The following is a 25,236-nucleotide window of genomic DNA, read 5'->3' on the forward strand; positions in this document are numbered from 1 at the left end:
AAATGTCTGCAGGACCAACACCAGCTGGGTTCAGTTAAATGAAGTTTAATTTAATCAAATTTGCTGCAAAGTTATAGACTAATATTACAATAACAATATTCAAACTTGTTGCTGGTGTAAGAGTAATATAAATAATTTAAAGACATGACAGCCACAGTAGATAAATGTTTTAATGTTCACACTTAAATTAAAAACATTTTCGAGAACCAACGTTATAAATGTCTAAAGCAAAAAACACTTAAAAAAACTGCAAGGAAGAGGGAAATTAGATTTTCAAACCAAAGCACCTCATCAAATCTATGGATATCTATATCTACATAACTTCTATGGAAATTATTTCCTTGCCACAAGTTCCAGGAGGGTGGAGGTGATTTTGTCCAGGTTCTTGGAGTACCGAAGGCCCATGTCCATCCCGTGTCCTCGTTCCATGAGGAGCGGAGGTGGAAAGGATTGGGAGTCCCTAAACTCCTCGGGAGCATGTGGGTAGTCTAGCGGGTGCATGGGTTCCTCAAATCTATCAGGATACCGTGCTGGCTCATCTGGATGGCTAGCATGTTGCGTCCTGGGCCACCCAAACACCTCTGAAAGAAAAACAATAGGAAAAGAACTTGCATGAAAGTAAGTGTAAAAGACCCATTTTGACAGAGGGAACCGGAAAACATAGTTTATTGATAATAAGTTATTACACAACATGAAGTTCTTCCTTCCTATGCTTCAAATGACTTGTGTATAAATGTATACCTTCATAGAGTCTTCTGTTGGACTGTCCAGGCTCCCCGCGTACAGGGTGGTGGTATTCATTTAGCTGCTTTTCCGGTGTACGCTCATGCTGCCGCCAGCCTCTTCCTCTGTGATCTTCTTTGAAGTACAGGTCTTCTGGTCGTCGAAGGTCAGAGTCTTCTCTGTGGGTTGTGTCGTACTGATGTTTTGGAGACAGCTCAGGGTCCGGGCTAAAGCTGTTGTACTTTTGGGAGATGGCTACTCGACCGTGGCTATTTTGCTGGAGCAAGAAAAACATATTTCTTTAAAGCTTTTAATCCAGTTTACTCTCGCTAGTTTCTCAACATTACCAACCCTAGCTTTAATTCATGTGTAGTGCTTTGCAGGCAGAGAATTAAACGACACGTTTAGTTAGAAAGAGACACATACCACAGCTTTCTCCGATTTTTTGGTCTTGAATTCTTTCAGGAGGTCGCAAAGTTTGTTCTTCAGGAAGTCCGCCTCATCTGTATTTTCGATTTCAATGTTTTTCTGGTGATGAGTGAAAAAGACATAGTTAAGATGCCCCCCCGTTGATGAATGGCTGCACAACAAACAGATGATTTGTGACATCATTGCTACGTTCCAAATACAAATATAAAATCTTACCAGCATATCGAAGACATCCCCTGACTCAGAGCCGTCTCTTTGGGAGCTTTCAGTATGACGCAGGCTCTAAAAAAAAATACAACAGGTTTGACATCATTACAGCAGTTAAACTACATAAGTGAGTGCATTTTCTAGATTAGTGAGCATTGTAACATTTGGGCAGGTTACTAGTTTATCAAAACAAATAGCCTCATTTGACTACCTGCGATTCCATGTATCGGTCAGGATGTTGTGCTCCATGGACGGGTCTGGGACGATCACCAAACTTTGGATTTGGAGGTCCATATGCATCGCTGAACCTGCAAACATAAATCAAAACATGTCCAGAAAGATAATGTAAGACACAAAGCATTCAGTCAAACAATATAAAACATTTTAAAAAAAGAAAAAGGTATCAGCCAGCCGGTTTCATGGAGAGCAATCTTTACAGAACACCTACGAGGTACATTGTCACTCACATCTCCGTCGTTGTTTCCGCCTCCTCTGCAGTGGCATCAGAGAAGCGACTCTTTCTTTTTCTTTTACCGTGTCCCTCATCGTTAGCGGCCCCTTTCAGGAAACGCCTGAATGGCTCCGGGATGTCAGACATGGCCCTGGTAGCTTCCACTTGCCTCTGGGAGGTAAGGGTTCCTGTTCTGCTCTGCCCAGGTTTGGCAACCGCCTCCTCTTGATATGGTTCTCTCATTTCGTGACGATAATCTCTGACGAAATGAATCAAGCGGCCTTCAGGCGTCTGGTCACTCTCCATAGTTGTGGGAAAGCTCCTTCTCTTGGCCTCCGGTTCACTCGACCCCTGCCGGCCTGCTCCATTCATACTTTCACGTCTGCCAGACTCCCTGTCCAGAGAACACCGCCGCTCATCGTCTTCGGGGTGCACCGGCTGCGAGGGCGAGTACTCAGAACGAGCTTGCCCACGCCTCCTCACTTCCTCAGTGTAGAACTCCTTCAGTGGATCTCTTTCTGGGAAGGGCTTTCTGTACGGGGGAGACTTGTCTGGGTAATACTCCACATGCTGGGCCTGGCCATGGGGCATCTCCTGCCTTGACTCGTACCTGCGATCGCCACCTGGCTCCGGTGCGGCTCTTCTTTGTGGATCTTCAACGTATTCCTCTTTATACTCCGTACGATAATCTGGGTCTCTATACTCTCGTCTGTACGTATGACTTTGCCTGTGATCTGCCCTCTGCAGCTCCTCTTCCAGACTGTCCTCCTGTGGGTACATCGGTCTGTCTCTGTCCAACATGTAGGTGTCTTCTGGACGGAATGGGGTTGTATCTGGGGGACACCTCCCTGGGTGAGAGTGCTCATCCCGGTAGTCCATGAGGCCTGGCAGGAGTGACGGCACATTTCGTTGGGTCAAACTCTGTATAATGTTCCGATCCCTGTTTTGCTTCTGCCTTGGGGGAACTAGGGAAGAAGAGTAAACACACAGTTAAAGTAAAAATATCAGGTACAGTATTGCTGGTATGAGCTGGTTTTTTTATTAAGTGACTTCGATGTATTCCATCAGATTCTCTGAAAAGGATTAAAAGCATATTACAACAAAAATAACTCCCAAGCCACACAGTTTAGCACTGAATGAAATTCTGTAAAACACCCTGCTCGGTACATTTATAGTGTCAAAATACCGTAAGTTAAATTATTACACAGAATTCACAGTAAGAATTAATGTACCTCTTGAGGTGTTCAATCTGCCCTCTATCCCCTTTTTCGCCATGAGCTGAAAAAGGAAACACAAACAACACGTTACTCTCAGAAAAGTACATATAACATAATAATATTCAACATGTCTGGTTGCCGAGATCTGTGTGTCGCCCACCACTGGAGTTCCTCGTCCGTCCTGTCTCTCTATTATCTCTGCCCTGGCTCGTACGATCTTTCCTCCGTGGGTTATTATGGATTGTGAATTCCAGGTCACCAAGTCTGGCCGTTTCATTTCCTACAAAAAGACAAAAGGTAAAGCATTCCTCAATCTGTTTCGCCTTTTTAATGAAAAAGTAAAAGCAAACACTGGCATGTTTGGAGAATATTCACAATGCTTTACCACATATTTCTGCCGGTGTTTACGTCCAATCACATGATGGACCATTTCCAGTAGGTTTGCCTTCTGGTAACAGAGCTTACATGTGTATTTGGGGCTTGCCTGTTGGTCATCACAAGGCAGTTCCTCCAAATAGTTCAAACCTAAGAAATAAAAGCAGAAACAGGTAAATAGGATTTAAACGAACAAATAAAATATTGGACTTAAATGGCATCAAGTTATTCACCAATGATGGGCTCATCAAGCTTCATGTAATCCAGATATTGTACTATGTCCTGAATTTCCGGTATGCCGGGACGTCTGACAGCAAACCCTGAGAAACCCAAACACGTGTAGTTAGCAAAAGAAAACGTGACAACAAAGAGTGTTTCTTTTAAAGATAATACAATATATGCACAGTGCATGGTCTACTTTAAGGTAACTGTGAGGAACTTTTAACTGGTAATGAAACCGTCCCTATTTAATAGCGCTGCTTCAATATGACCTTCATAATTAACCGAGAAGCGAGAAGATTGGCTTTTATCCGTTTAGTTATTTGCAATGCTCGTCATCTGTGTGAAATCGTGACAATTTTCCCGGCGAGTCCTTAGTCTCGGCCTCCAGCAGCGACCAGGCCGCTGTGGACAGACCCAGATCCTTCTTCGCTGCCGCCTTCGACCTGCAGTCGGAACGCCGGAGAGGAGCTCACCTCCTCCTCCTCCTCCTCCTCCTCCTACCAGGAGCAGACACAGACGCCACACTACTAGAGAACCAGGCCGTACAGCTGGGCCCACTGGGGTGAGGGGGGAACCAGGACTGAGCGGGGGCAGATGCTGCTGCAGTAATTTGGCAGGTTTTATAAAAGGGAATCCGGGGCCCGTAAACACGACAAACAATGCCAAATTCAACCCAAAACGAAAGTTCCTTGTAGCAGCTTTAAGTGTAAAAAGCGTTTTAGGTGTTGTTTATCTGACGTAATATCATTTGTGAGATGAACTTACTTTATCGGTTGGCTCACAGAACTGTACAAACACCAGTGGACTGCTTCCATCACCTTTCATGTAATTTAGTTGTTTAAGATGTAGCAACACCGTCACTGTATTTCAGTTCTAACCGTCCTTCGTGTTCACCGTGTTCCAGACCACCGCAGCCTCGAGGAGACGGAGGCCGAATCAAATGGGATTTGCTGAGAACAGAGTATCGCGTTTGCAGAATACAACAGGCCAAGAGGAGTAAAAGAGGAACGAAGCAAACGCAGTTTCACTGCAGCCACAAAGTGTTGAATTCTCCACTTCACATACTGACGTCAGAAATCTGAATGCTGCAACTGAGTAACCATACATGGGGTTTTTATGTATGATCTCCAATGCTTCACCGTTGAACACGTCGGTCTTCTGCTCTACTTACATCAGCAGAGAGGTCGTCTCTCATGACTCTTTGGTGTTGCTGTACGAATGTCTTCAGGTTCATGTTGACCAAGATGATTTAAAAAATAAAAAAAGAAGGTATACAAACACTTACTTTGCAGGAAAAGAAAAATGCCTGAGGAGGCATTACTTCCTTTACCTACTGTGACATCTTAAAAGACAAAAGCTGTTAGATGCTGATGTTACCGACATAACCAAAATTAAAAAGGAAAAATTATTTTTCCTACCTCCAAAAATAGTGGCAGGAAAATGTGTATTTAGCTCAAGCATGAGCATGCCACGGCTCTTTGCTCGGTCTAAACAAACAGAAGTCTGCCTTTGTGTGTTTGAGCATGAACCACATTCCCACACAGCTGAGTGGAACATGCCTCCACAGGCGGCACACCAGCAAACGTGCACAGGAGTCGTTTGGAAACCTTTTTGTGGCCGTGTGTCTTATACATGCAACGAGCATGAACGTACCGTTTCTTTTCCATTTTGAACCCACCTCCAACCGAAAGTTGGATTCAACAATCGGCTTGTTGTATGTGCAGGCTTCACTGCAGGCCTCTGCGACCTACAGTTACCTTGTAACACCCTTCTGTGGGTTGAACCACGGAGGTGGCATGCAAGCGCCATTTCTGTTGACGCAAAAGGACACCAGCAGAGGGCACGCTCTCAGCTACGGGGGGGTCTTTATATATTTTCTCAAGAGGTCCACTTAAGAAAGTGAGGAGCATTCTCAGAGCCAACCAGTTGTGCCCACCGACTCCAAACCAGACCACACCGCAGAAGAAGCCTCTCCCCAGCCCAGCTCAAAGCGGCCAAAGCTCGGCTGTCCTGCAATCAGAGTCCCCGACGCCTCTACATCTGAGGCTGCACAACCTAACTGTGCTGCACAATGGTCGATCATACACATGGCATGTACATGGACAATCTAACACTTGTGGGATTGTGGAACACCATATTCCAAAACCATCGGCATTAATCTGGCTTTCCATAACATTTTTTTCCCCCCCAGTTCAGCCACAAGAGCATAAGTGAGGTCGGCCGCTGATGTGCTTGGCAATGCGGCCTGGCTCGTAGTCTGCGTTCCCTTTCATCCTGGAGGTGTTCAGTGGAGTATGATCAGGGCTTTGTGCAGGTTAGTCAAGATTCCCCTTAACGGGAATGACGCCAAAGCATGAAAACAGCCGAGGGCAAAAAGCACACATCAAGTCGTGTAGACATTATTTTGGCTGCACAGCATACAAATTCAAAAACCAGACTTTCAAGTTTCTATATCTGACAATAAAGCGCTTGCACACATTCTCACAGTAGGATACAGTCCAACCAAGGACATGTCCTTTGATTTGTTTTGAGTTCATAGTCATTCTTAGAGGATCACAGCCGTTGATGGATCTAGACCAAAATAGTCTCCATTACACCGAGGCAACGATCGGAGCGACCTCGGTTACCTTTAGGCCGGAGTAGAACTGCAAATATACTCAAAGCCAGATTGTAAAAAAATGACAATGCTGAAGATGAAGTCTACGGTACTTACCCGAAGCAACAAGGGCATCCTCTTTCTGCCGGGGACGAAAGGAGAGCAACACAATTAAGTCAATCAGTGCTGGGTAAACACTGGTTCACCACTGCTACAAACAGAGAAAGGGTTATATCATTGGGTGAATATATTCTCGAACAATTAAAACCACGGCTCACTTGAGGCGCAGTAAAGGTAGGCCTACGTATCCTCGTGAAGATGGATATCTATATGCGGAGAAGCAGTATCCAGTTTTCATCAACACGCCCAAGACACGTGCTTGACCAATGTTCAAGTAACTTTTGCTTACGAGCGTAAGTGATTGCGTATTTGGCAAAACCGTAGTCCCGTTTCAATCCCATGACAGAGTAAAGACATTCCAGCGTTATTGCTGTATTGTTATTATGATTCCGTTCCCGGCGGCACAGATGACTTCTTTTCACGTCCCAGGCACGAGATGAATCGGGAAATGAACTGACATCCCACAGGACTCCCGTGACCCACAGAACTCTTGAAAAGAATGTCAGCTTCTAGTCTGAATGCATCCAGTGGAGACAGTAGACACTGACGAAGGACTGAAGTTGCTGACAAGCTGCTGTAGCTAGATAGCGTGTGGACAATTAGTTAGCATCTGTTGTCAAAATATTGTTCTGTATTTCCTATTTGTACTCCAGGCCTGACTCCATCAGTGAACAGTGGGAAAGAATTGAGTCGGAGGTCAGCTGTCGAAGCTTCCCAACAACACATGAATCTTCAGAGTCGCCTGTGATTGGCTCCACTCGCGCAACATAAAACCGTCTAATGCAGACACATTATGGCATTCCCACTTGTTTTGCCTGGGAGTGCTGCAGCTTTTGGTGAATTAAAAGCCACAGAAGAAGATTTACAGAAAGTCCTCGGGCTGGTAAGTTTTTCGATACAAAGCAGGCAAAGAAAATTGCCAGAACATGTTTGTATTACAGTGCAGTTAGACAGAGGATTAAGCACATCCTCCATGTGACACCACAGAAAAGGACATTTGCCAACAGGTCTCTCACAAGAAGACGAAGACCATTTGACCGGGCTCCACTGAAGACAGTGATCAAGCTCAAATTAATCCAGTGTTCAGGCTTCATGGTTTGCCGTGTGCAAACCATCAAAACCATTCCAGTGGTGTGGCTTGAGAGATGGATCCATGGCTATAAGTTGTGTTTACTGTCCACCTCAGACCAAGAAAAATGCAGGTGGATTTATAGGTGATGACCTCTAAAAAACAGGAGACATTTTGTGATGCAAAGCACGTCTTTCAAAAACAGGAAACCTGCTGCTTTTGTAAAATAAAATAAAAATAAAAATTGTGTCCATCACAATCGTCCACATGTGATGATTTGAGACAAAATAACAGAAATGCAGATCAAGTCGTATAAGTCAGTCTGACTGCTTTCTCATGTGCCAATAACTGACTGCAAGATGCACTCTACAAAGACATCGCACTCCTCCAAAATGACCTGGACGAAGTCTTCATAATGGTCAAAGACAACTTGTTGGTAAGCATTCACTTTCCCTGGATGCTAAAGAAGGGACTGAACCGTTAACACTTATTCAGTCACGGTATGGTTCGGCTTCAAGTTTGCCCGAGCAAAAACGTGGAACACCTTCACGGATTTGTAAGTAAGGTCACGGGATAAACCAGCAGGCAATACACGACAAATACAACACTGTCTTGAAAAAAAGAAGTCCCCAGATGTTGCTGATGGCTTGGAAATATAGTGTAATATCACTTTCGGATGCTCTTTGTTTCCTGCTGGGAGTTTTATCTTGGACCTGTGGAAGACCTGTGACTGAATAAAAAGAGGCCATGGAACAAACACAAGTCACAGAAAACGTGCTTACTGCCCATTAACTTATTAGTTTATCACTGGGTGTTTAAGCTGCATTCAAATCAACAATACTTTCACAGACCGCGCAGCTCTCTGCACCTGTAAACTTTGCTGTGTACCTTTCTATGTCCCGGTGTAGTCAGGTGTATCTTGTACAAGGTTTCACCCTTCATGAATTTATCACAGATCTGGATTCAAAGACAGAAAACATAAATCAATCAGTATCACAGCTGCGTATGGCGGTATGATATACAACCAGTTATAGCATACCATACACATAGCCCAACTAAAGCAGACATTAGTCCATCTGTATAGCTGTAAATGAGGCGAATACAATATTAGAAACACGTGTTTGTACAAAGTCAATAGCAACACAAACTACAGCCACAACAGTAACCACTAAGGTGAATCGGCTGCATTAGCTACAGCTAACCTAGGTAGACCTGAGTGTAACGTAATGCTAGCTTACCGTGCATTGAACAAATGAGGACTCATCTTCGTATGGTGTTTCGAAATTGTCCATTGTTGGATGTTTTACGGCTAGTGTTAACGTTGTCTTCGTTACCTTAGCAAACGTTTATCACAACCAAGCTAACGCTAGCTAGTAGCTTAGCTAACGTGACGTTACTGGGAGCTAGCTAGCAATTCGCGCCGTTTAATCTTGCCAATACTTGCAAATTAGCGTTTATGTGGGTTGTACTGCATATATTGTATGATCTTCAGGTGTTTCTGTATTCATCAAGCGACGAAATTTATATTAAAAAAATGCTGCTGCTGATGGCTACTTCCTGTGTTTGTGCACATCTCTCCGTCGGAAACATGAGCGACGTCGTTTTAGTTCCGTGACTGTTGATGGACGTCCGTTCACGCCCCCTGCTGGCCAGAACCAACACATGCGATCAAATCGAGTTGCTAGATACTGTACACTGCAGACAAGACTGCAAAGATTTGTACATTTTCTGTTTATTTGGTTCTAAGAAGAATTTGCTTTTAAATGTACAAAAACAACAGCTTAAGTCTGGCTTTGGAAACGAGGGGCACCTATCAAGCTGTGTGAGGCGTCTGCACAGCATTCAGTAGAGTTAAGGATAAATCTATGAAGCAGTGTGTGATACAGTAAACAAGACAACCGGCTCCTTCGGTCATTATTTCAGTACAGTGGAGGTCTGAGCAGCTTTAGACTACAGAGAGATAGCTCAGTAATTTGTCTGAATGACCATTTCACCACACGCCCCGTCGACAATGATACAAATCATTTACAGGTATAACTCCTATCATATTTACATGCAAATTTCAATATGTACATAGAACCATAACTTACAAACCCCTCGCAGAACGAGGCTTTGCGTAAATGATGTTTACACATTTTGGTTTGCTTTCAGGGACATGGCTTACAGCTCAGCTTCAGAATATGGTTTCTTAAATTGTACATTCTCTTCAGAGGCCATTATCACACTGCATAAAAACAACGACATACAGCCAAGAGTTAGACAGATTAATTTACAGATATAGACTAGTAAAATAAACTTGTGAAAACAATCCAAAACACTGAAAACATTATACATGATCACACTAGGGGGGGGGGGGGGGGGGGGGATTCTCTGGTGCATTATCTTAAGTCACTATGAATACAAAAATATCACACCAGCATCACCGATGCCACTTTAAAGGGACCAAACCAAGAGGGGCTTGTTGTCTGACGAGTACGAATCTTAATTTTCAATGTACTGATAACATACAGCACAAAGATATGAACTCACAGACAGAAAAAGAAGACACTCTGTTCATAAAAGCCATGTGGATAAATAATATGTTAAAGACAGAATGAGAACGACAGGTCACCACACAGACACTTTCCAAAACCAAGAATATGGCAAAGTCACTGATCAAATGTCTAAGAGACAGGTTGAGATGTTGCAGAAGCAGGAGGGTCAGGTTATCCGGTCAGGAGGTGAAACTTGAGTCATTTGGAAGAGTTGTAGAGTCCTCCTGGAAGATTGTTCAGACGCGCACGCAGCTCCTTCCGGACCTGGGTCACCCTTGCCAGTTTGCGTTTGTATTCCTGAAAATGTGCACAGCAGAAAAAGGTTCATCAGAGCTCAAATATCTCATAGCTTGAATGAGTGACATTGTGATTTTTGAATTTTTCAAAGTCCCAAAAGCCACAGCTTGTGGCAAGTGGACAGTTGTAATTGACATCACGTAATTAGAAAATGTGAATAGAAAGATATGAAGACCGTTAAAAAAAAAATAGAAATAAGGTTATATCATTGATATAACTTTGTATTGCATTGTGTCAATCAGAATGTGGTGTTCGTTAAAAGTCTAACTTAAGTTTAATGACAAAGTTTGGATGTGTGGCCAAATACATGAAACATGTGTTGTCACTCTTAAGTTGAATTTGAAAATACAAAAAGTTGTGTGATCATGTTAAACACATTTTTTTTAGCCATTAAGCCTGCAACCCATTTAACTCTTTCAAAACACCTGCATTTATTATGAGATTTGAAAAAAGAAAGATGTATTACTAATTTTGCCACAGCTTCATGACTAACTTGCTACCCGGTTTACTTTCACCTCCATCGATGAAACTTATGTAAGATCATCAAAATAGAGACTAACTTTCTTCCCCCCAAATACACAAAGCAAAGAGGGTTCAAGTGTTTAGGTTTATTTTACTCTCTGTTCAAGACAACCAACAAATCTGCAGGGAAGCCATAGTGGCCGATCAGACGATAAGAGAATTCATGGCTGTGATGTAACAGAAAGTCAGCCAGGAAAGCCATCTATATATTGTGTTTCACTCCTTAAAGACACAGTAACATGTAGTGTCACTCAAAGGTGTCATATCTGCTGCATTGCATGTTTGTTGTGTACGTTTACAGCGGATGCATGTAGGTGTGTTGTGCAAGAAAACACATTTCCTCACCAAATTTAGTGTGAGTCACACTGTAACATGAGTTTCCATTAATATCTAATCAGGTCTCCAATACTGACAAAAACAGGCAAAATAATCCTGCCCAGTAACAAGATTCCTAAAAACCTTCTTTGTTTTGTTTTGACCTGTAATAACGTCGTACATTTTCCTCTATTTGAGCGATTGGATTTCTTATTGAATCGAGCTCAATTTAACCTCGAGTGTGAAGTTAACATTTACTGTGTCAATACTAGAAAAACAACAAATACTGTCATTATAGACCATCTCCACCAGGAGCTGCACATGTAACCGCAAAATAAAAGCACTCACAAAATCAGTTTTATTTTTTATTTTCAGTTTTTTTTGTTTGTTTTTTATTACAAAAGAGTTGACCGAGTGAAGATACAAATATGAAATGCTTTATCCTCTTGGTATCCTGTGGATAAAAGGCTGGACAGTTTGAATATTGCTAAGAGAGAAAAAAAAGAGAATATGTGGTTGAGTTTCTCCAAGATGAAGTGTTTTGGTTGATACTTACCTTAAGAGAAGGAAGTATACATTGAGTAAAGATTGAACCGGGTTAAATGACAGAGGCTAAAAGAAGAAGTACTTCCTTGTGAGAGGGGAAAATATTACAGTGAGTCCAAGTGTATCTCTCCTGTTTGTAAGGCCCGACAATCACATTAGAATCTACAGTCTGAAACCTAGAGTCTGACTCAGCAACATGACAGGCACTCTGCAGAAGTATGCAACATGCTGAAATACATGAAAACAAACGGTGATTCAAAAGAAAGCCTGAGCACACAGCTACGCAAGACAGATGAACACCAGAAACAATAATGACGTGGCACAAAGGTGAGGTGGACAACAGACACACGGCAATCCAAAGAAAGAAAAGTGATGTACGCACTTCTAGTTTCTGCTCGTTCTGGGTCAGCCCGTCCTTCTGGCTTTGCAGGAAGACCGTAAGTGTGCGTGTGAGTTGCCTCCTATCATCGATCTCTGCCGCCAGGCGGCCGCTGTAGTCCGCTAGCACCATGCAGGCCTCCTCCACCAGCCGGGAGAGACGCTCCCCCGACTCCTTATCTGAAGCACAGAGAGCACAAAGAGAGCATAACCAGCACAGAGGGTTCAGCTGGAGGCCATTCAGTCATCCGTCAACACTGGTAGACACGGTGTACTCGCTGGCAAATCAAACATGGTTTCCTGTGCTAGATGGTAGCCATTTTTATCTTTGTTCGTGTCCTGTTCAAGGGCACTTCGGTTTGTTTTTAACGTTTGTTTTTTTTTGGAGCGAAGGCAAGGCCGCTACGCTCGGTATGCTCTTTAATGTAACAGTGTGTCAAAGTGGTTCAATGACGTGTCGTCTCAGCCTCCAGAAGATACGGGTTTCCACACAGATCATTGCAACACTTTTAAAAAAGGTCCAGTGAACCATTTTGGAATATTTAGAAAAATCATCTACTGTTGAGGCAATGAGAACAAATGAGGTCTGAGAAAGGCAAAAAGGGAGAGTCAAATGTCTACTCCACTATATCATATCGTTAAAACTCTCTGGGAGGGACACTTAGGCAGGGCAGGTATTTGTTGACCACTGGTCCGTGTTAATGAGCGGTGGAACATACGTGTGTGTACAATAGTGTCCTGCCTCCTACCTGTGATCCTGTGAAGCAGCGACGTGTCTTGCACCTCAGCAGGAAGGGATGAGATGCGCTGACGCAGCACTGAGTCGCCAGAGGCGGCATTTTCCAGCTCCTGAAGAGCTCGGATTAACTCCGCTGTCTGAGGTAGCGGGAGGATGAGAAGCAGGGGAGCAAAGGAAGGAGAGACGTTAAGGAAGTACGGTAGAGTTAGGAGTGAACATGAGGATGTATGAGCAACATTAGAAGCAACAGAGAAAGGAAGTACTGCGATACAAATCCATCCAGAGGCAGCTGTATCCGCTGTAAGACGCACTATTAAAAAGGGCCTCTAAAGGTTCACAGTGTATTTCATTAACACCCTGTATTTATGGCAACGCCGTTTGTTTAGGCAATCACCTGTGGGGGCTCAGCTGGGGAACTCTGGGAAGCAAAGTCCTCATCGTCTGGTCGGATCTCCTCATACGCCCTCTTCTTCGCCTTCTTTTCTCCATCTCGGGTTTAAAATAAAAGACAAACAGAGCTTTCCATGAGCGTCAGCTGCCAGCCAAACAGCCAGGTACGTTATCATATTCACTTTTGATTCTAATAAGATAGTTTTTTATGAATACTAAAAGACTAAGCATGTACTTCTTACGACCACCAGCATCCACTTAAAACAATGATAGTATGACGGCGAACCGTGCCATATGTATCAGTGGCACGTGCACGCTCAGCTAAACTGTTGTGTTCCTGCAGATTACAGGGGGGGGGGGGGGGTCGTCGTCAATATTACTAAAATAATTGACACACATTAAGAACCGGTGGCAGGAACTTGACGCTTGCGCCGTAAGTAAATGAATAAATCTACTGAAAGTGCCGCACAGACGAATTTGGGCTTCATGAATGACCAAATGAATCAATCATCTTTATCATCTCTAAGATGCATTTTAAAACACACACTGAAACAGGCAATGTTGTCAAAGCACAGGCCGATGTCATATGAGGAAAACGTAGCCTACGCCTCAGCCTCACATTTGCCTGAAAGTTCAGTTTGACGTGATGCGAAGATGCAAACCAACCTGCTTTGAACTCACCCGGCACAAAACAACTCATTTGCGTTCTGTTAACGCAGTAAAGCAGCATTACTTGGATTAATAACTGTAAGCACTTCAGTAACGCGCCCATACCAACGCTGGTATTGAGTAGCGTTCGCGTTGGGTGAACTTACAAAGGACTTGTGAGAGCTGATCCAGCAGGTTGCTCTCGTACACAGCTCTCTCCTGCCAGATCGACAAAACCCGACCCAGCTGCTTCTTATAGCCCTCCTCGCCATCTCTGGACAGGAAAACACAAGACAGGACATACAGCTGACATTTGGGCTGAACAACACAGGAAGAAAAAAAGATAAATTCTTCTTAATTCATGACGTATTTAGGTTATTCCCATCCGGTGGTCCCAGAGATAATAATCACAGATTAAGCTGCAATTCTCGAGTGTTTACAAAACCCCTCTTGCATAAATCAAGTTCTTGTGTTGTTGATTTTGAAGTCAAAGTTGTGCATCAATATATTAAAAACAGTCACTGCTTAAGCAGGCTTGGAGAGTAACAGAATACATGGAACGGCATTACGTGATCAGGAAACAAAGTTTGATCAGATTACCGATACATTTAGCAAAACAGGGATTATAAACAGGATTACAATTTCAAAACACATCTTAAAATACAGAACATTGTACAAGTACCATGCACACACATTACAACACCAGTCTCACAGAATGGACTCTAACTGCGTGAAAAGAATGCTTTCATTGGGTGGAAATGTTGCCGTTGTTTTGTATGTAAAGCAGAAAAGGAGAACATCATCAAAGTACAGCGCAAGCTATCACAAAGTGATGTTGTTGTATATTATATTCTGCTTATCAAAATGATGGCGATATTTCTGCATTTTTCTTTTCTCTTTTCTTAGTTTGCATGTTTGGTATTGAGGTAAGTAATCAAGTTATTTCCCTTTCCCATTGTGATACTTGGATTAGTTTCCTGACTACCACACGTACCATGACCCTGTGCTTAAACAACAGACGAACAATAGAAAAACACACATTACACAGTCCTCAATGACGGGGAAAATCTGACCTGTACACATGTTTGAACGCGTCGACGATGACCGGTGCAAAGTCCTGTGTGAACTCCGGTCCTTTCTTCTTGCTGTTCTGAATGACGTCATTGGCCAAGTAAACGAAGGTCAGCTTGCGTGACACCTGAGCTGCATACATTTAAATGAACACACACACACACACACACACACGTTAAAGTGAGGCCTTTGGTAATGATTCACACGACTGAACGTTAAGCCCAGCGGTCGGTCAATTACCCTGCTGAAGATTATACGACAGATTATCGATTTCATTCTTCATGAAATGATTACATGAAGAAAAATACCAAAATTGTAAATCCAACGCCATGTTTTTCCCACCAAGCCAGACTGTTGTGTATTTAAGTTACTCTTCCATGTATCAAACCCAGCATGTCACACTCACAGCGATCAGTCACAGCTCAGAACACAATCTGTCCGGCAACAACCGTTAACTCACACAGGTTGTGAAAGAATTCAATTCCACGTGCAATTTGTCTTTTCTTCACTCTAACCACGCGGCTTGTTGTGCATGTGTTTTATCCACCAACATGTTCCTCATGGCACAGTCACGTTATCATGGTGCATTTATCTCTCTGTTGTTTTTGGAACGGTGACAAGTCAACACTGAGCCGAGCGTAAAGCTCAAGAGGAATGTGCCGTCACTGTCCCCGTTGCTATTAACACGGCACACTCCTTCAGGTCCTCAGACACGCTCCGAAAATACAACAAGCTCCGGAGATATCATGAGGCTGGTGAACAGCACCCTAAAGGAAAAGTGGGCCAGTAATAGCTACCACTGGAGTAATACCACACAGCCATACAATATGCTTCTTAAAACGAATTTTAAAGAATATTCACAAAAAATCTATGATGTACTTTTACTGTAACCGCATCTACTAAATACATTTGTGAACCCGCTAACGTCAACGGTCATGATCCGATGTGGATAAGTCTGATTACTGTAGTCGCTTTGAATGGCACCTTGATGCATAATAATAATAACGTGTTATAAATCCATCGCACGCCATGACAATACAGTTACACAGCAATGTTCAACATATTCAGGATCATGTTTTCTGCAGTGAAAGAAGTCTTTTCAATGATGTTTTGTAAACCTATTATAGTGACAATAAGGCAAAAATAAAATGATATATTGAATATCGAATTGACACAGGAGTTTATTATTCAGTGACTCTCAAAGAAACAACAAAAATAAAGCATGCTGCTGCCTTAAAGGTAGGGTTGGTAATCGTAAAAAACATTTTTGATATTTTTGTTGAATATCTCTTCACATCCCAACAGCAATCAATGAATAAACATTTTTAAAAATCCAATATCTGTGGCTGTCTCAGGACTGTAATAAGCTACTTTCATTGGAAAAGAGTTGGCAACACTGGGCTGGGTTTTTCCAGTGATGTAGTTTATTTTATTTTCATTCACGCCAACTGCTGCGTAAGCCTTTGAGTATCACACTGACTGAACTTCAGTGTATCTTGTGTCCTTAACAGCGTCAGTGGAACACTTGAAGCCTTCGGGGGATCCAAAGTTGAACTTTAGTCAAATGTGTGTGTCAGTGCTTGAGAGTAGAACGAGTGAGAAAGAAATTAGGAAACAAAATGATTGAGAAACCACCTTTTGGTCGAGCTTAAGTTCTCTTACATCCCAGAAGAAATGCAAGTCCATCCCAGCAGCGACAAACAGCAGCAGCTAGAATACGTTACTAAGTAGAGGCAGCATCATTGGCCACATGAATGTGAGGTTGAAGTCATTGATTGACTTACCTATTTCTGGTGTTCAGTGTAACTTTCTTGCAATAAATCTATCAATTATAACCTTTAAGATGCATGAATTGATTTGTTGTGCACTTGGTGGCAGTAGAACAAGCTGTAAACAGCATTTATATAGTATCACCTTTCAAAAGATACTTACACATCCCACAGATGTGGAGCAACATCAGCATTAAGGTGGAGTCTTGGTACTGAACACCTGGATGCTCTGATTTGGTCTCCCAACTCTTTGCCTCTTCAGCTGCTAAATGCTCCACCAGCTAATCACTAACTATCAGTCCGCCACGTGGTGCCGCAATAACAGAATTAAGGGCTTTTAATATCTGAATGAAAGGTCACCTGCGACCGTGAGGTATCTTATGGAGGCCTCGTGTCAGGGCTAAACTATGTGTGCTGTCATCTTGTTTACCAGTGCTAACGTGGCTAGCGTTAGCAGTAGCTGAGCTAACGAGACCATGCCCAACAGCTTTAAAGTGAGCTATGATCACGTTAGCTGGACATGAACAATAACGCTTTAGCCCCACAGCACGCCAGCTCCTGCAGCCAGAGGCTACACTCAACTTAGTGTGGTTCTTTATTGTGGGGGAACTAGCTAAACTGTTAGCTTTTGCCGACCTTACCTTTCTTCAGTTCGTTGATCCAAACACCGACAATGGTCCTCGAGTGTTTTCTGTGATGAATGAGCCACAACGACAACGTCTGCACACTTTGCTGCGAGTTGCTGAGCTCGGACAGTTTCTTTTCTAGAGCCGCCTCAGAGAAAGCTGACATCTTGACGAGTAGATTAGATCTACGACACTGGGAGCGGCTTTACGGTTTCTCCCAGATGCGTTATCTCCAGCCAGTTAGCCAGTCACTAACGTTACATGCATTTTAGCCCCATCCAAATTCAATGTAAACCGCTGCCTTCCATATGCAAAGACTGGTTTGTTAATGCTAACTAGTTAGAGTTGAGGTGAAGCTGCCTTTCGGGTTTAGCTAGAGACAAACCACAGCACTTGAACTCCTGCAGGAGCTGCTTCCGCACGCTGCGTTCAAGTCCAATGGAATTTACAGATGTGATTATGATAATCCAACTGGCAGCTATTTATAATATGAATGGGCGTTGTTAAAAGGTCGTGGATTACAGCACACACACACCACTGGTTACTGGGTGTACACGTGTGTCGTTCCCACTCATGTCTGACAACGAAATTTGTTGAATTTCACTGCGTTGAGATTTTGCAGACTTAAATCTATCCTAGTTAACTTTCCCTACCCTTCATAACGTGAAGTTTGATTTAAAATCTTACATTTAAACATCAGACGTTCACAAAACATGTTTTGCACCACAGCTCTGGACATGTGCATTTTTACAGTAGCTGCTGCTATCTTAAGCATACAGTACATACATATTTATATAATGTATTATAATATGTACATATATTTATGTTACCTAACCGTGTGATGTCAACTGATGACCGCAAAAAAACAGCCATCCAAAACAAACTGAAAAAATACACTCAAGCACAAACCTAAAGTGGGCCATCAACGCTTTAATGAATTTAAAGTTATTCAGACACAGCTTGAACATGATGCCGTCACATTGACACAATGGTGCAAAAGAAATAGAAAAATGTAGATATTAGTATCATTTGTAGTTTAACATATATAGTTCATTTAGTGACAACTATAAAACAGAACCTCAGTGTGATCTGAAACCTTTAGATTTTCTCTGTTGTTGCTCTGAACCTATACAATATTATTCTCACACAACAAAAACAGAGAATACAAAAACAACATAAGTTTAACACAAAAAACAAAACAATACTTTGTCATATGAATAACGTTGAGAATGAAAGAGGCCAAAGCACACAGACCTCAGAGGCTATGAAGGTTGTATCACTACAGGAGAAACATCCGTCAATTAGGAGGTTCCCATTTCTGACAGACCATTTCTTTTAGAGGAACATAAAAATATGCCACGGCACAATTAGAAACCGTGACTCCATCACCAGTGCCTTCAGTGTGGCAACATAAGCAGAATTAAACGTGGGCTCTCCAGACATAAATGGGATTTGCTCAATTTTCGAGCTTCCAGAAATCATCAAATCATGACCAATGGTGAACTCCCGTGTACGTTGGCCATCGTCTCTGTTCAATCTCGTGAAACGGTGCGGCAGGCCGCGGTGCAACGCCGCCCCAGTGAGCGAAGGGACCTCCTAAGCAAGGATGACCGTTGACCCAAGCAGCACCTGAATGAGCAGCATATTCACCAGAATAACCGTGCTGTCCCGCACCACCGGCCAGATGACCTGCATGGCCTTGTGCCATGGACGGATTTTGTTGGAGCTGTTGGTAGTAATACTGTTGCGCCACAACATCAGAGTTCATCTCGTGTCCTCCTCCTGACGCTCTCATGCCGACGTTCCACTGTGAAGCCGAATTGTACCACTGGTCAGCGCAGCTCGTCTCTCCTCCGTAGTGAGAGTAATAAGACGACATGTCTTGAGCGTAGGAGACAGCAGGTGGCCGCCACTCCGTTTGTGCCTGTGGGTCTTCGTTGTAAAACCTCTCACTTGATCTTTCTTGATAACCATGTTGTCCGGCGCAGCTATTTTCCCCATAAACCTTTTGGTGTTTCGTTGCAGTCGAGTCTTCTGACCGGTGGAAGTGTTCATTGTCATTGAAATAAGCATCCGCCTCTTGATTCGGAGTGACCGAGACGTTTCTTTCTGGTTCCACGTATTGACTGGCGTCTGCAGCTCCACCATAGAGGCCGTGCTGATGTTGTGAGGTGTGTTCGGCGTGGTCAGTTTCAAACAATCCCACGTCATAGTCCAACTCACAGCCCTCTGACGGGGACTCTGGCAAGGGAGTGGGATCTAAGTCGGAGTAAGCAGGAGACACGGGGAGGCGGTCCATGCTGAAAGAGGTCCTCTCCAGCAGCATTGCACCTCTGGTGAGAGGCAGGCTTACATTGAACACAGGAGTGGTCCTTTTCCTCTTTTTCCTCTTTGCCGGCAACGTTTTTGGCCACTGTGACAGCGGCGCGGCACATTTTTCTGGCACGACTTCATTTGAAGTCTTGTTCACACTTGGCCCTTTAAAGACAAAGTGTAAATTCGACCCGCAGAACTTGAAAAACAACAAGAAATTACAAAAAATAAAAATAAATGTTGAATTGCTGAGAGACAGAACAGAGTTTTCATCCCCTTCGAGTGAACTGTTGCTTCCGAAGACACAAACCTTTGACGGCTATTTTCCCCTTTTGGATGTCAGTATGTGCCCATCTATTACACAGCATCTTTATGCCTGTAAAAGAAGAAAACAATTCAAAGAGTATACAAAACAGCCACAAGTCTTTGCACTAACAATGCACTGGATGAAAGAATAAGTAAGGAGTTGAGAAAAACATGTTTAAATGCTGAAAAAGAAACATTGATGTGGTTGAACACAGGTAAAATAAGAGACTACAGCGGCATAAAGAGAACTACAAAGAATGGAGACGGCAGAAGGCATTGAATAACACAACAGTTATTAATGCAAGTTAAAAAGTTTAAGTATAAATTGCTCTCAAAACTCACTCCTTCCTATACTATAAAAGATGTCCGGAAAAGTTTCTACGTTGCTCCGTGGTGGAGAACAGAGGCTGTGGTCACCTTGGATTTGGGTGATTACTGCAGGGCGGAGCCTCAATGGCGCGTTGTACTTACATCACAAATCACTCATCGTGAGCAGAGAGCTGCAGCTAAAGAGGTGAATTGGTTTACGACAGTGGATGGGCATGCATTGGTACTTACACCAGTGGTAACTTTTGCCCGTCAGTAGTCTACACAGGGATTCTGGTGCGTTGACCACCTGGAAACATGAGACGTTTGAACATTTTGTTTTTGACGGACAGATGAGAGCAAGTGAACTCCTCACTTACACGCAGGTGAGCAGGATGATCTGTACTTAAACGTAAATGGGATACCTTCAGCTCTCCTCTGCCCTCCTCTCGCTCCACTCTCTCGGCCAGTGATTGGAGGAGCGGATAGTTGTCATTAATATCTGCCATCATTACCTCCACCTCCTCGGGATGAATTTCCATCTAAACACAGACGTTTTCAGGGAACTTAAAAGTAAACCCTTGCATGTTCTCTACAGCCTTTGGATGCGGAGTGGTGACGTATTGTTATTAATGATTTCAATGACAAAACTGACCAAGTAGTTCACAAGATGGGAAGATTTGGTTAGGTGATCAATGATGTCCGTTTTGTTGGATCGGATGCGGCAGCAGTGACATAAGAAACAGTACGTGTGGCCATCTTCACTTCTACATTCAACCACGCGGAAAAGACCTGTTGCAAACATGTATAAGCAGCTTCTCTTAAAGCAACAGTTGGATTTTGCGCTCTCGCCACGAGTTAGATATGATCAACACCACTCTCAGGGCTGTACAATAAATATGGAGCCTCAGGCTGGTTAGCTTAGCACAAAGACTGGAAACAAACGGCATGGCGCTGTCCACAAAAGGAACAAAATCCACGACCAGCATCACTAAAGTGAACTACGAAACATGTTATATCTCTTTGATTTGTTCAATCCATAGAAACATATCAGTGTAAAAATGTAAATTCGCTATTTTAGGGGGATAAAATATATTGAATAGTTAATGCAGACTCATGTACGACTAGTCCCAGTCAAGAAATACTAAACTACATATTAATCATACAGACATGAAGTTGGTATTGATCATCTCATCTAGAATATGATCAATAATCTAAAACCATAACATCTGCAGTAACACTCATCACTTGAATTCTCACCACTGTGAATTACTGATGTCTAGCAGTTATTTCTGGTTATGGTGCAAGTAACGACAACAGCTTCAGTGCATTACAAAAATCCACATGTGCGGAAATGTCTTATCCTACAACCGATTATAAATGCGTACTTTTAAAATCGTGGTAAAATAAGTTTCTGCATTTTCCAGCACCCGTTGCTGTTCTTTATCTGTGCTCACCAATCAGAGGCTCGGTTCCCGTGTAGCCGTCAAGAAAGCTGTTGCCGTTCTCCGACAGAACCGAGGGTTCAGGCGACGTGTCCATTAACCAGCCTTCTGACTCGATAAAAGGCGGGTTTGCCTCCGCTGAGGTCTCGAGGGAGTTCTTGGACCGTCTTTCTGGGTTCTGGGAGACCAAAACCATCCTCTGCGGTTGGATGGGATAGTGCTCCAGCTGCACAGATGTGGTCTCTGAATGTCTCCCAGGTTCACCCTGACCCTGTCCATCTTTTAAGAGTGTTATCAGAGTTACTGCTGTCGTGTTTAAAAAGAGAAAGCGACTGATGAAATCATTTTACAAAAATAAATAATAGGCACAGGAAATGAGAAGACAGAGGGTGGGATTGAAGGGGTGGAGAGGGATAGAGAACCACTGTTCTAAACAAGTGAATAGTCACTGACCCGCACTCTCACTGTGTGTTGCCATCTTCTGGTATACAGCATTGTCAACCTCTAACCACTGAATATAAAAAGGTGTAAAGAGATATGAGTACACCTGCACTGTTTGGAACTACAAACCAAAACATGCACAGTTAAACGATCATACCTGGACTTCTCCAGGTCCCTCTTTCCCCTCAAGTACCGTGGCCATCTCCATCAGGGGCCAGGCCAGTTTAGACAGGTCCGACATCTCCTTCCATTCAAACACTAAGTGGGGGTGCCAGGCTTTCTGTCAAGCAAAAGCACCACCTGTGAATAAACTACAATCCGAGGCAGCACAAAAATGTGCCATCGGGACTTATTTTACAGTACTACTCACGACGTAGTTGTATCTGTGGATGCTTCCCATGATGTGGTTCCGCATGTCGGCTTTACTAAGTCGACACACACACACTTCACACAGGTATAACACTTCTCTGTGCTGTGTACCCGCCTTCACGCATTCTATAATGCTGCCCAGGCCTGAAGGTACATAGAATAACAAATCATTTCAATACACACACACGACACATACAGCATACACACACAAATATAGGGAGTTGTTTCAACAGACCAATAATGGGTTGCAGTCTGTTCTTGTTGTTCAGATACACACTCAGAGAATTGAACAGCTGGCTTCTGGTAGAGAATCCTACGAACAGAGAATGCATCAGACAAACTTAGGTACAGACTAGAAACCGTCTAGAGATAAGATAACAACTCTAAATCGGTCCGGGGGGATGTGTGAGGGTTTTAAGTTTTATTTCATGCATTCAGTGTCTGTGAGATGGGGTTTGAGGAATGTGCTGGAGTGGGGGTGGTAGTGGCAGGGAGAGGTGTGAAGTTTAGGACAATGGGGCATAGGCCCAGGTGGGGCTTGTTGGACTTCAGCCAATCAGTGAGCTGATCGATGAGCTGAGGAATGCAACTTTGAGGGGACAAAGGGTTTGAAGCGCTGGGGTTTTTCAGATCTTCTGCTGGCCACCGAGGAGGCAGACCAGCCTTCTGGGTGGCTCGGATTGGATCTCACATTTGATTTTATATATATATAGAGGTTTGTTTTGTTAATAATTGTGTGATTCGATTTGTAACTGTTTTTATGCTTCTCGGATAATAAATCCATTTGATTTTTACTTTAACCTGCTGTTGTTTTGGAGGCGATTGAGACAGCATGGCTGCAAGGGGGGGGGGGGGGGGGGGGGGTTCTCCCTGTGTCCAGAAGTTGTGGCCTTAACAGATGGGGGGGGGGGGGGGCAATGGCCCCTTCTCTACTTCCTACTCCCCCAACTTCTGGCACCATGCTCATCCCAAACCATCTTCAAACTCTGCCTTCATTTTTATCTCAACTACACACCTGTAAAGCTTCACGATAGCATCTTGCACAGACAGACAGACAGTAATGTAAACACCTGGTAAAGTACTCAAGAAACACTTCCGCAGTAGTTCCCGCTACAGTTGGTGTCTCCCAAACCACATTTACACACACAAGACTCCCAAGGTGAAAACATTACTGTACAACAGTAGCTGTCACGGTTAGTAAAGAGTGGAGTTAGCATGGTAGCCCACATGCAGATAGAGAAAGACGTACCTTTTTGTGCTTCACCCGGCTGCATGCTGCAGATGTAGAATCACCACCTGCATACAGGTGAAGTTGGAGTTTACAGTAAGTCAATGTAATTTGAGTGTGCTTGTGTCCAGATGCCTTGACTGTTTTAGGTTCCCCTCTAAAATAGCATGAAAAGTGAAGCAAAATCGGAAACGGACAGGAATGTACAAAAACCTCCTGAAACATACTTGAATAATGAAAAGGTAAGAGAAGAGGGAGTATGAGATTAATTTAGGGTCAGTAATGACACCACCATCATAACTACACAAGCCTCCTTCACTTCACGTCATACAAAATACTTATTTTATCACGTAAAGTCTATTCCCTTTACCAAAGCTTACCTTAAGATTACGGAATTCACAAAATGTTTGCAAAATAAAACTAAAAAATAAAACATAAATGGTCACATTACAAACTTGTATGGTTAGTATACATCGACGGCAACACTGCCGGCTTTCACATAATGAGTTAAGACAATTACAACTAATTAATGTTACAATTGTTAGTAGCTAGTAGTATCATTCATGGTGAGAAACAGCCAATGTCGTGTGCATATAGCCATCTATATTGTAAACTGTTGACATTATATAGATCCTTCCAAACTTCACGACATAAACATGCGAAATGGGCACCTTTGTATTTCCTGTTGCAACGTTTGTTTTATTTTTTTTAATATATATATATATATATATATATATATATATATACACATATATACACACACACACACACGTCTTTTCAACTCCTCTGTATGTTCGGTACATATTGTGGAATTCACAATAAAGCAAACTTTGAACTTTGTTAAAGCAGACAGCTGACCGGAAGTAAACTTGGACCAAAGCTGATGCCCTAGAAACAGAATGGCAATGAAAATGTCGACAATGAACTTGTGACCATTTGTTTAAAATATTTAGTTTGTGTCCAATCCTACTTGCATCTGCTGGACGTTAGGTTCTTGTATTCAAATAGATTAAGGACGACTGACACCATTACCATGGAGTGTCTAAATTAAACCGACCACGAGATGTCGCTGCAACATCACAATACATGGAGGATGGTCTCCTCGCGATTAGGTTGCAAAAGTGCATTTAAAAAAAGTTTAAATCTAACGTTTAATAACGCCAACAATGAACAGATATCTAGCGACCTATCTAATTATTGTGGCTCACTATTGTTTCAGTGTCACAGAGTTAACCGCTGTACACGACAATCCCAGTCAGGAGCGAACAACCCGAGATAAGAAAAGTTTGTCACAATGACGGCGAAGAATTCAATCTAAACCACGACGTTACCTATCTATCATTTCAACTAAACTTCGCCACAGTTCACAGAAGTTACCCCTGTCGTCGTAATTTAACCCGACACGTGTCGAGTTGTGATGACGTTAAACCATCAAAACTAACACGCTTGAGTTCAATTTGTCATCGAAACTATTCTAGTTGACTTGTTAACAAGGTAAAGACACAGACTAGCTAGCTAATAGGCAGCTTACCGTTACAAAGTTAGTGTGTCCGTCTTTTTGGTGCTAGCTCGAGGAACTCCAAG

The 25,236-nt window shown here is 43.0% G+C and overlaps 3 protein-coding genes across 8 annotated transcripts; all 3 read right to left on the reverse strand.

Moving 5' to 3' along the window:
• Positions 1–172: 172 nt before the first annotated feature.
• Positions 173–8,954, reverse strand: LOC306791311 (uncharacterized protein). Of its 2 annotated transcripts, XM_079287965.1 has the most exons (13): positions 8,648–8,954; positions 8,298–8,366; positions 6,338–6,362; positions 3,636–3,722; positions 3,413–3,552; positions 3,188–3,307; positions 3,043–3,088; positions 1,827–2,775; positions 1,571–1,667; positions 1,369–1,434; positions 1,150–1,251; positions 742–1,000; positions 173–581 (listed from the first exon to the last, which is right to left on the reverse strand). In XM_079287965.1, the coding sequence occupies exons 1-13, from the start codon at positions 8,699–8,701 to the stop codon at positions 334–336; spliced, it is 2,262 nt and encodes a 753-aa protein (XP_079144091.1). In that variant the 5' UTR covers positions 8,702–8,954; the 3' UTR covers positions 173–333. The 2 variants fall into 2 exon arrangements, with proteins under 2 accessions (XP_079144091.1, XP_079144092.1); XM_079287966.1 differs by lacking the exon at positions 6,338–6,362 and having other exon boundaries at positions 8,648–8,714.
• Positions 8,955–9,144: 190 nt separating this feature from the next.
• On the reverse strand, positions 9,145–17,662 carry LOC306790890 (regulation of nuclear pre-mRNA domain-containing protein 1A-like). Of its 3 annotated transcripts, none has more exons than XM_079287431.1 (7): positions 17,260–17,662; positions 14,852–14,981; positions 13,946–14,052; positions 13,135–13,229; positions 12,751–12,877; positions 12,006–12,181; positions 9,145–10,240 (listed from the first exon to the last, which is right to left on the reverse strand). In XM_079287431.1, the coding sequence occupies exons 1-7, from the start codon at positions 17,408–17,410 to the stop codon at positions 10,142–10,144; spliced, it is 885 nt and encodes a 294-aa protein (XP_079143557.1). In that variant the 5' UTR covers positions 17,411–17,662; the 3' UTR covers positions 9,145–10,141. The 3 variants fall into 3 exon arrangements, with proteins under 3 accessions (XP_079143557.1, XP_079143556.1, XP_079143555.1); XM_079287430.1 differs by lacking the exon at positions 9,145–10,240 and adding an exon at positions 11,247–11,564; XM_079287429.1 differs by lacking the exon at positions 9,145–10,240 and having other exon boundaries at positions 11,581–12,181.
• Positions 17,663–18,177: 515 nt separating this feature from the next.
• On the reverse strand, positions 18,178–25,236 carry LOC306791084 (uncharacterized protein). Of its 3 annotated transcripts, none has more exons than XM_079287708.1 (12): positions 25,184–25,236; positions 23,674–23,720; positions 22,660–22,737; positions 22,426–22,568; positions 22,213–22,335; positions 22,068–22,125; positions 21,627–21,917; positions 20,825–20,961; positions 20,595–20,711; positions 20,422–20,479; positions 19,868–19,933; positions 18,178–19,722 (listed from the first exon to the last, which is right to left on the reverse strand). In XM_079287708.1, the coding sequence occupies exons 2-12, from the start codon at positions 23,696–23,698 to the stop codon at positions 18,731–18,733; spliced, it is 2,088 nt and encodes a 695-aa protein (XP_079143834.1). In that variant the 5' UTR covers positions 23,699–23,720; positions 25,184–25,236; the 3' UTR covers positions 18,178–18,730. The 3 variants fall into 3 exon arrangements, with proteins under 3 accessions (XP_079143834.1, XP_079143832.1, XP_079143833.1); XM_079287706.1 differs by having other exon boundaries at positions 21,627–21,920; XM_079287707.1 differs by lacking the exon at positions 25,184–25,236 and adding an exon at positions 25,030–25,050 and having other exon boundaries at positions 21,627–21,920.

This window comes from Melanostigma gelatinosum (genome assembly GCF_949748355.1).
Source record: "Melanostigma gelatinosum genome assembly, chromosome: 17".
Lineage (NCBI taxonomy): Eukaryota > Metazoa > Chordata > Actinopteri > Perciformes > Zoarcidae > Melanostigma > Melanostigma gelatinosum.

What these genes read in the sequence shown, in the direction of transcription:
- LOC306791311 (XM_079287965.1), bottom strand. Translation starts at nt 8,701, where the DNA reads ATGGACAATTTCGAAACACCATACGAAGATGAGTCCTCATTTGTTCAA. An exon ending in CCTCATTTGTTCAATGCACG is followed by an intron (nt 8,367 to 8,647) that starts GTAAGCTAGCAT and finishes CTTTGAATCCAG; the next exon opens with ATCTGTGATAAATTCATGAA. An exon ending in GGATGCCCTTGTTGCTTCGG is followed by an intron (nt 3,723 to 6,337) that starts GTAAGTACCGTA and finishes TGGGTTTCTCAG; the next exon opens with GGTTTGCTGTCAGACGTCCC.
- LOC306790890 (XM_079287429.1), bottom strand. Translation starts at nt 17,410, where the DNA reads ATGTCAGCTTTCTCTGAGGCGGCTCTAGAAAAGAAACTGTCCGAGCTC. An exon ending in GATCAACGAACTGAAGAAAG is followed by an intron (nt 14,982 to 17,259) that starts GTAAGGTCGGCA and finishes AAATGTATGCAG; the next exon opens with CTCAGGTGTCACGCAAGCTG. An exon ending in TCAGCTCTCACAAGTCCTTT is followed by an intron (nt 13,230 to 13,945) that starts GTAAGTTCACCC and finishes TTTAAACCCGAG; the next exon opens with ATGGAGAAAAGAAGGCGAAG.
- LOC306791084 (XM_079287706.1), bottom strand. Translation starts at nt 23,698, where the DNA reads ATGCAGCCGGGTGAAGCACAAAAAG. An exon ending in AGGGACCTGGAGAAGTCCAG is followed by an intron (nt 22,126 to 22,212) that starts GTATGATCGTTT and finishes TTTTATATTCAG; the next exon opens with TGGTTAGAGGTTGACAATGC. An exon ending in AACACACAGTGAGAGTGCGG is followed by an intron (nt 21,921 to 22,067) that starts GTCAGTGACTAT and finishes TAAACACGACAG; the next exon opens with CAGTAACTCTGATAACACTC.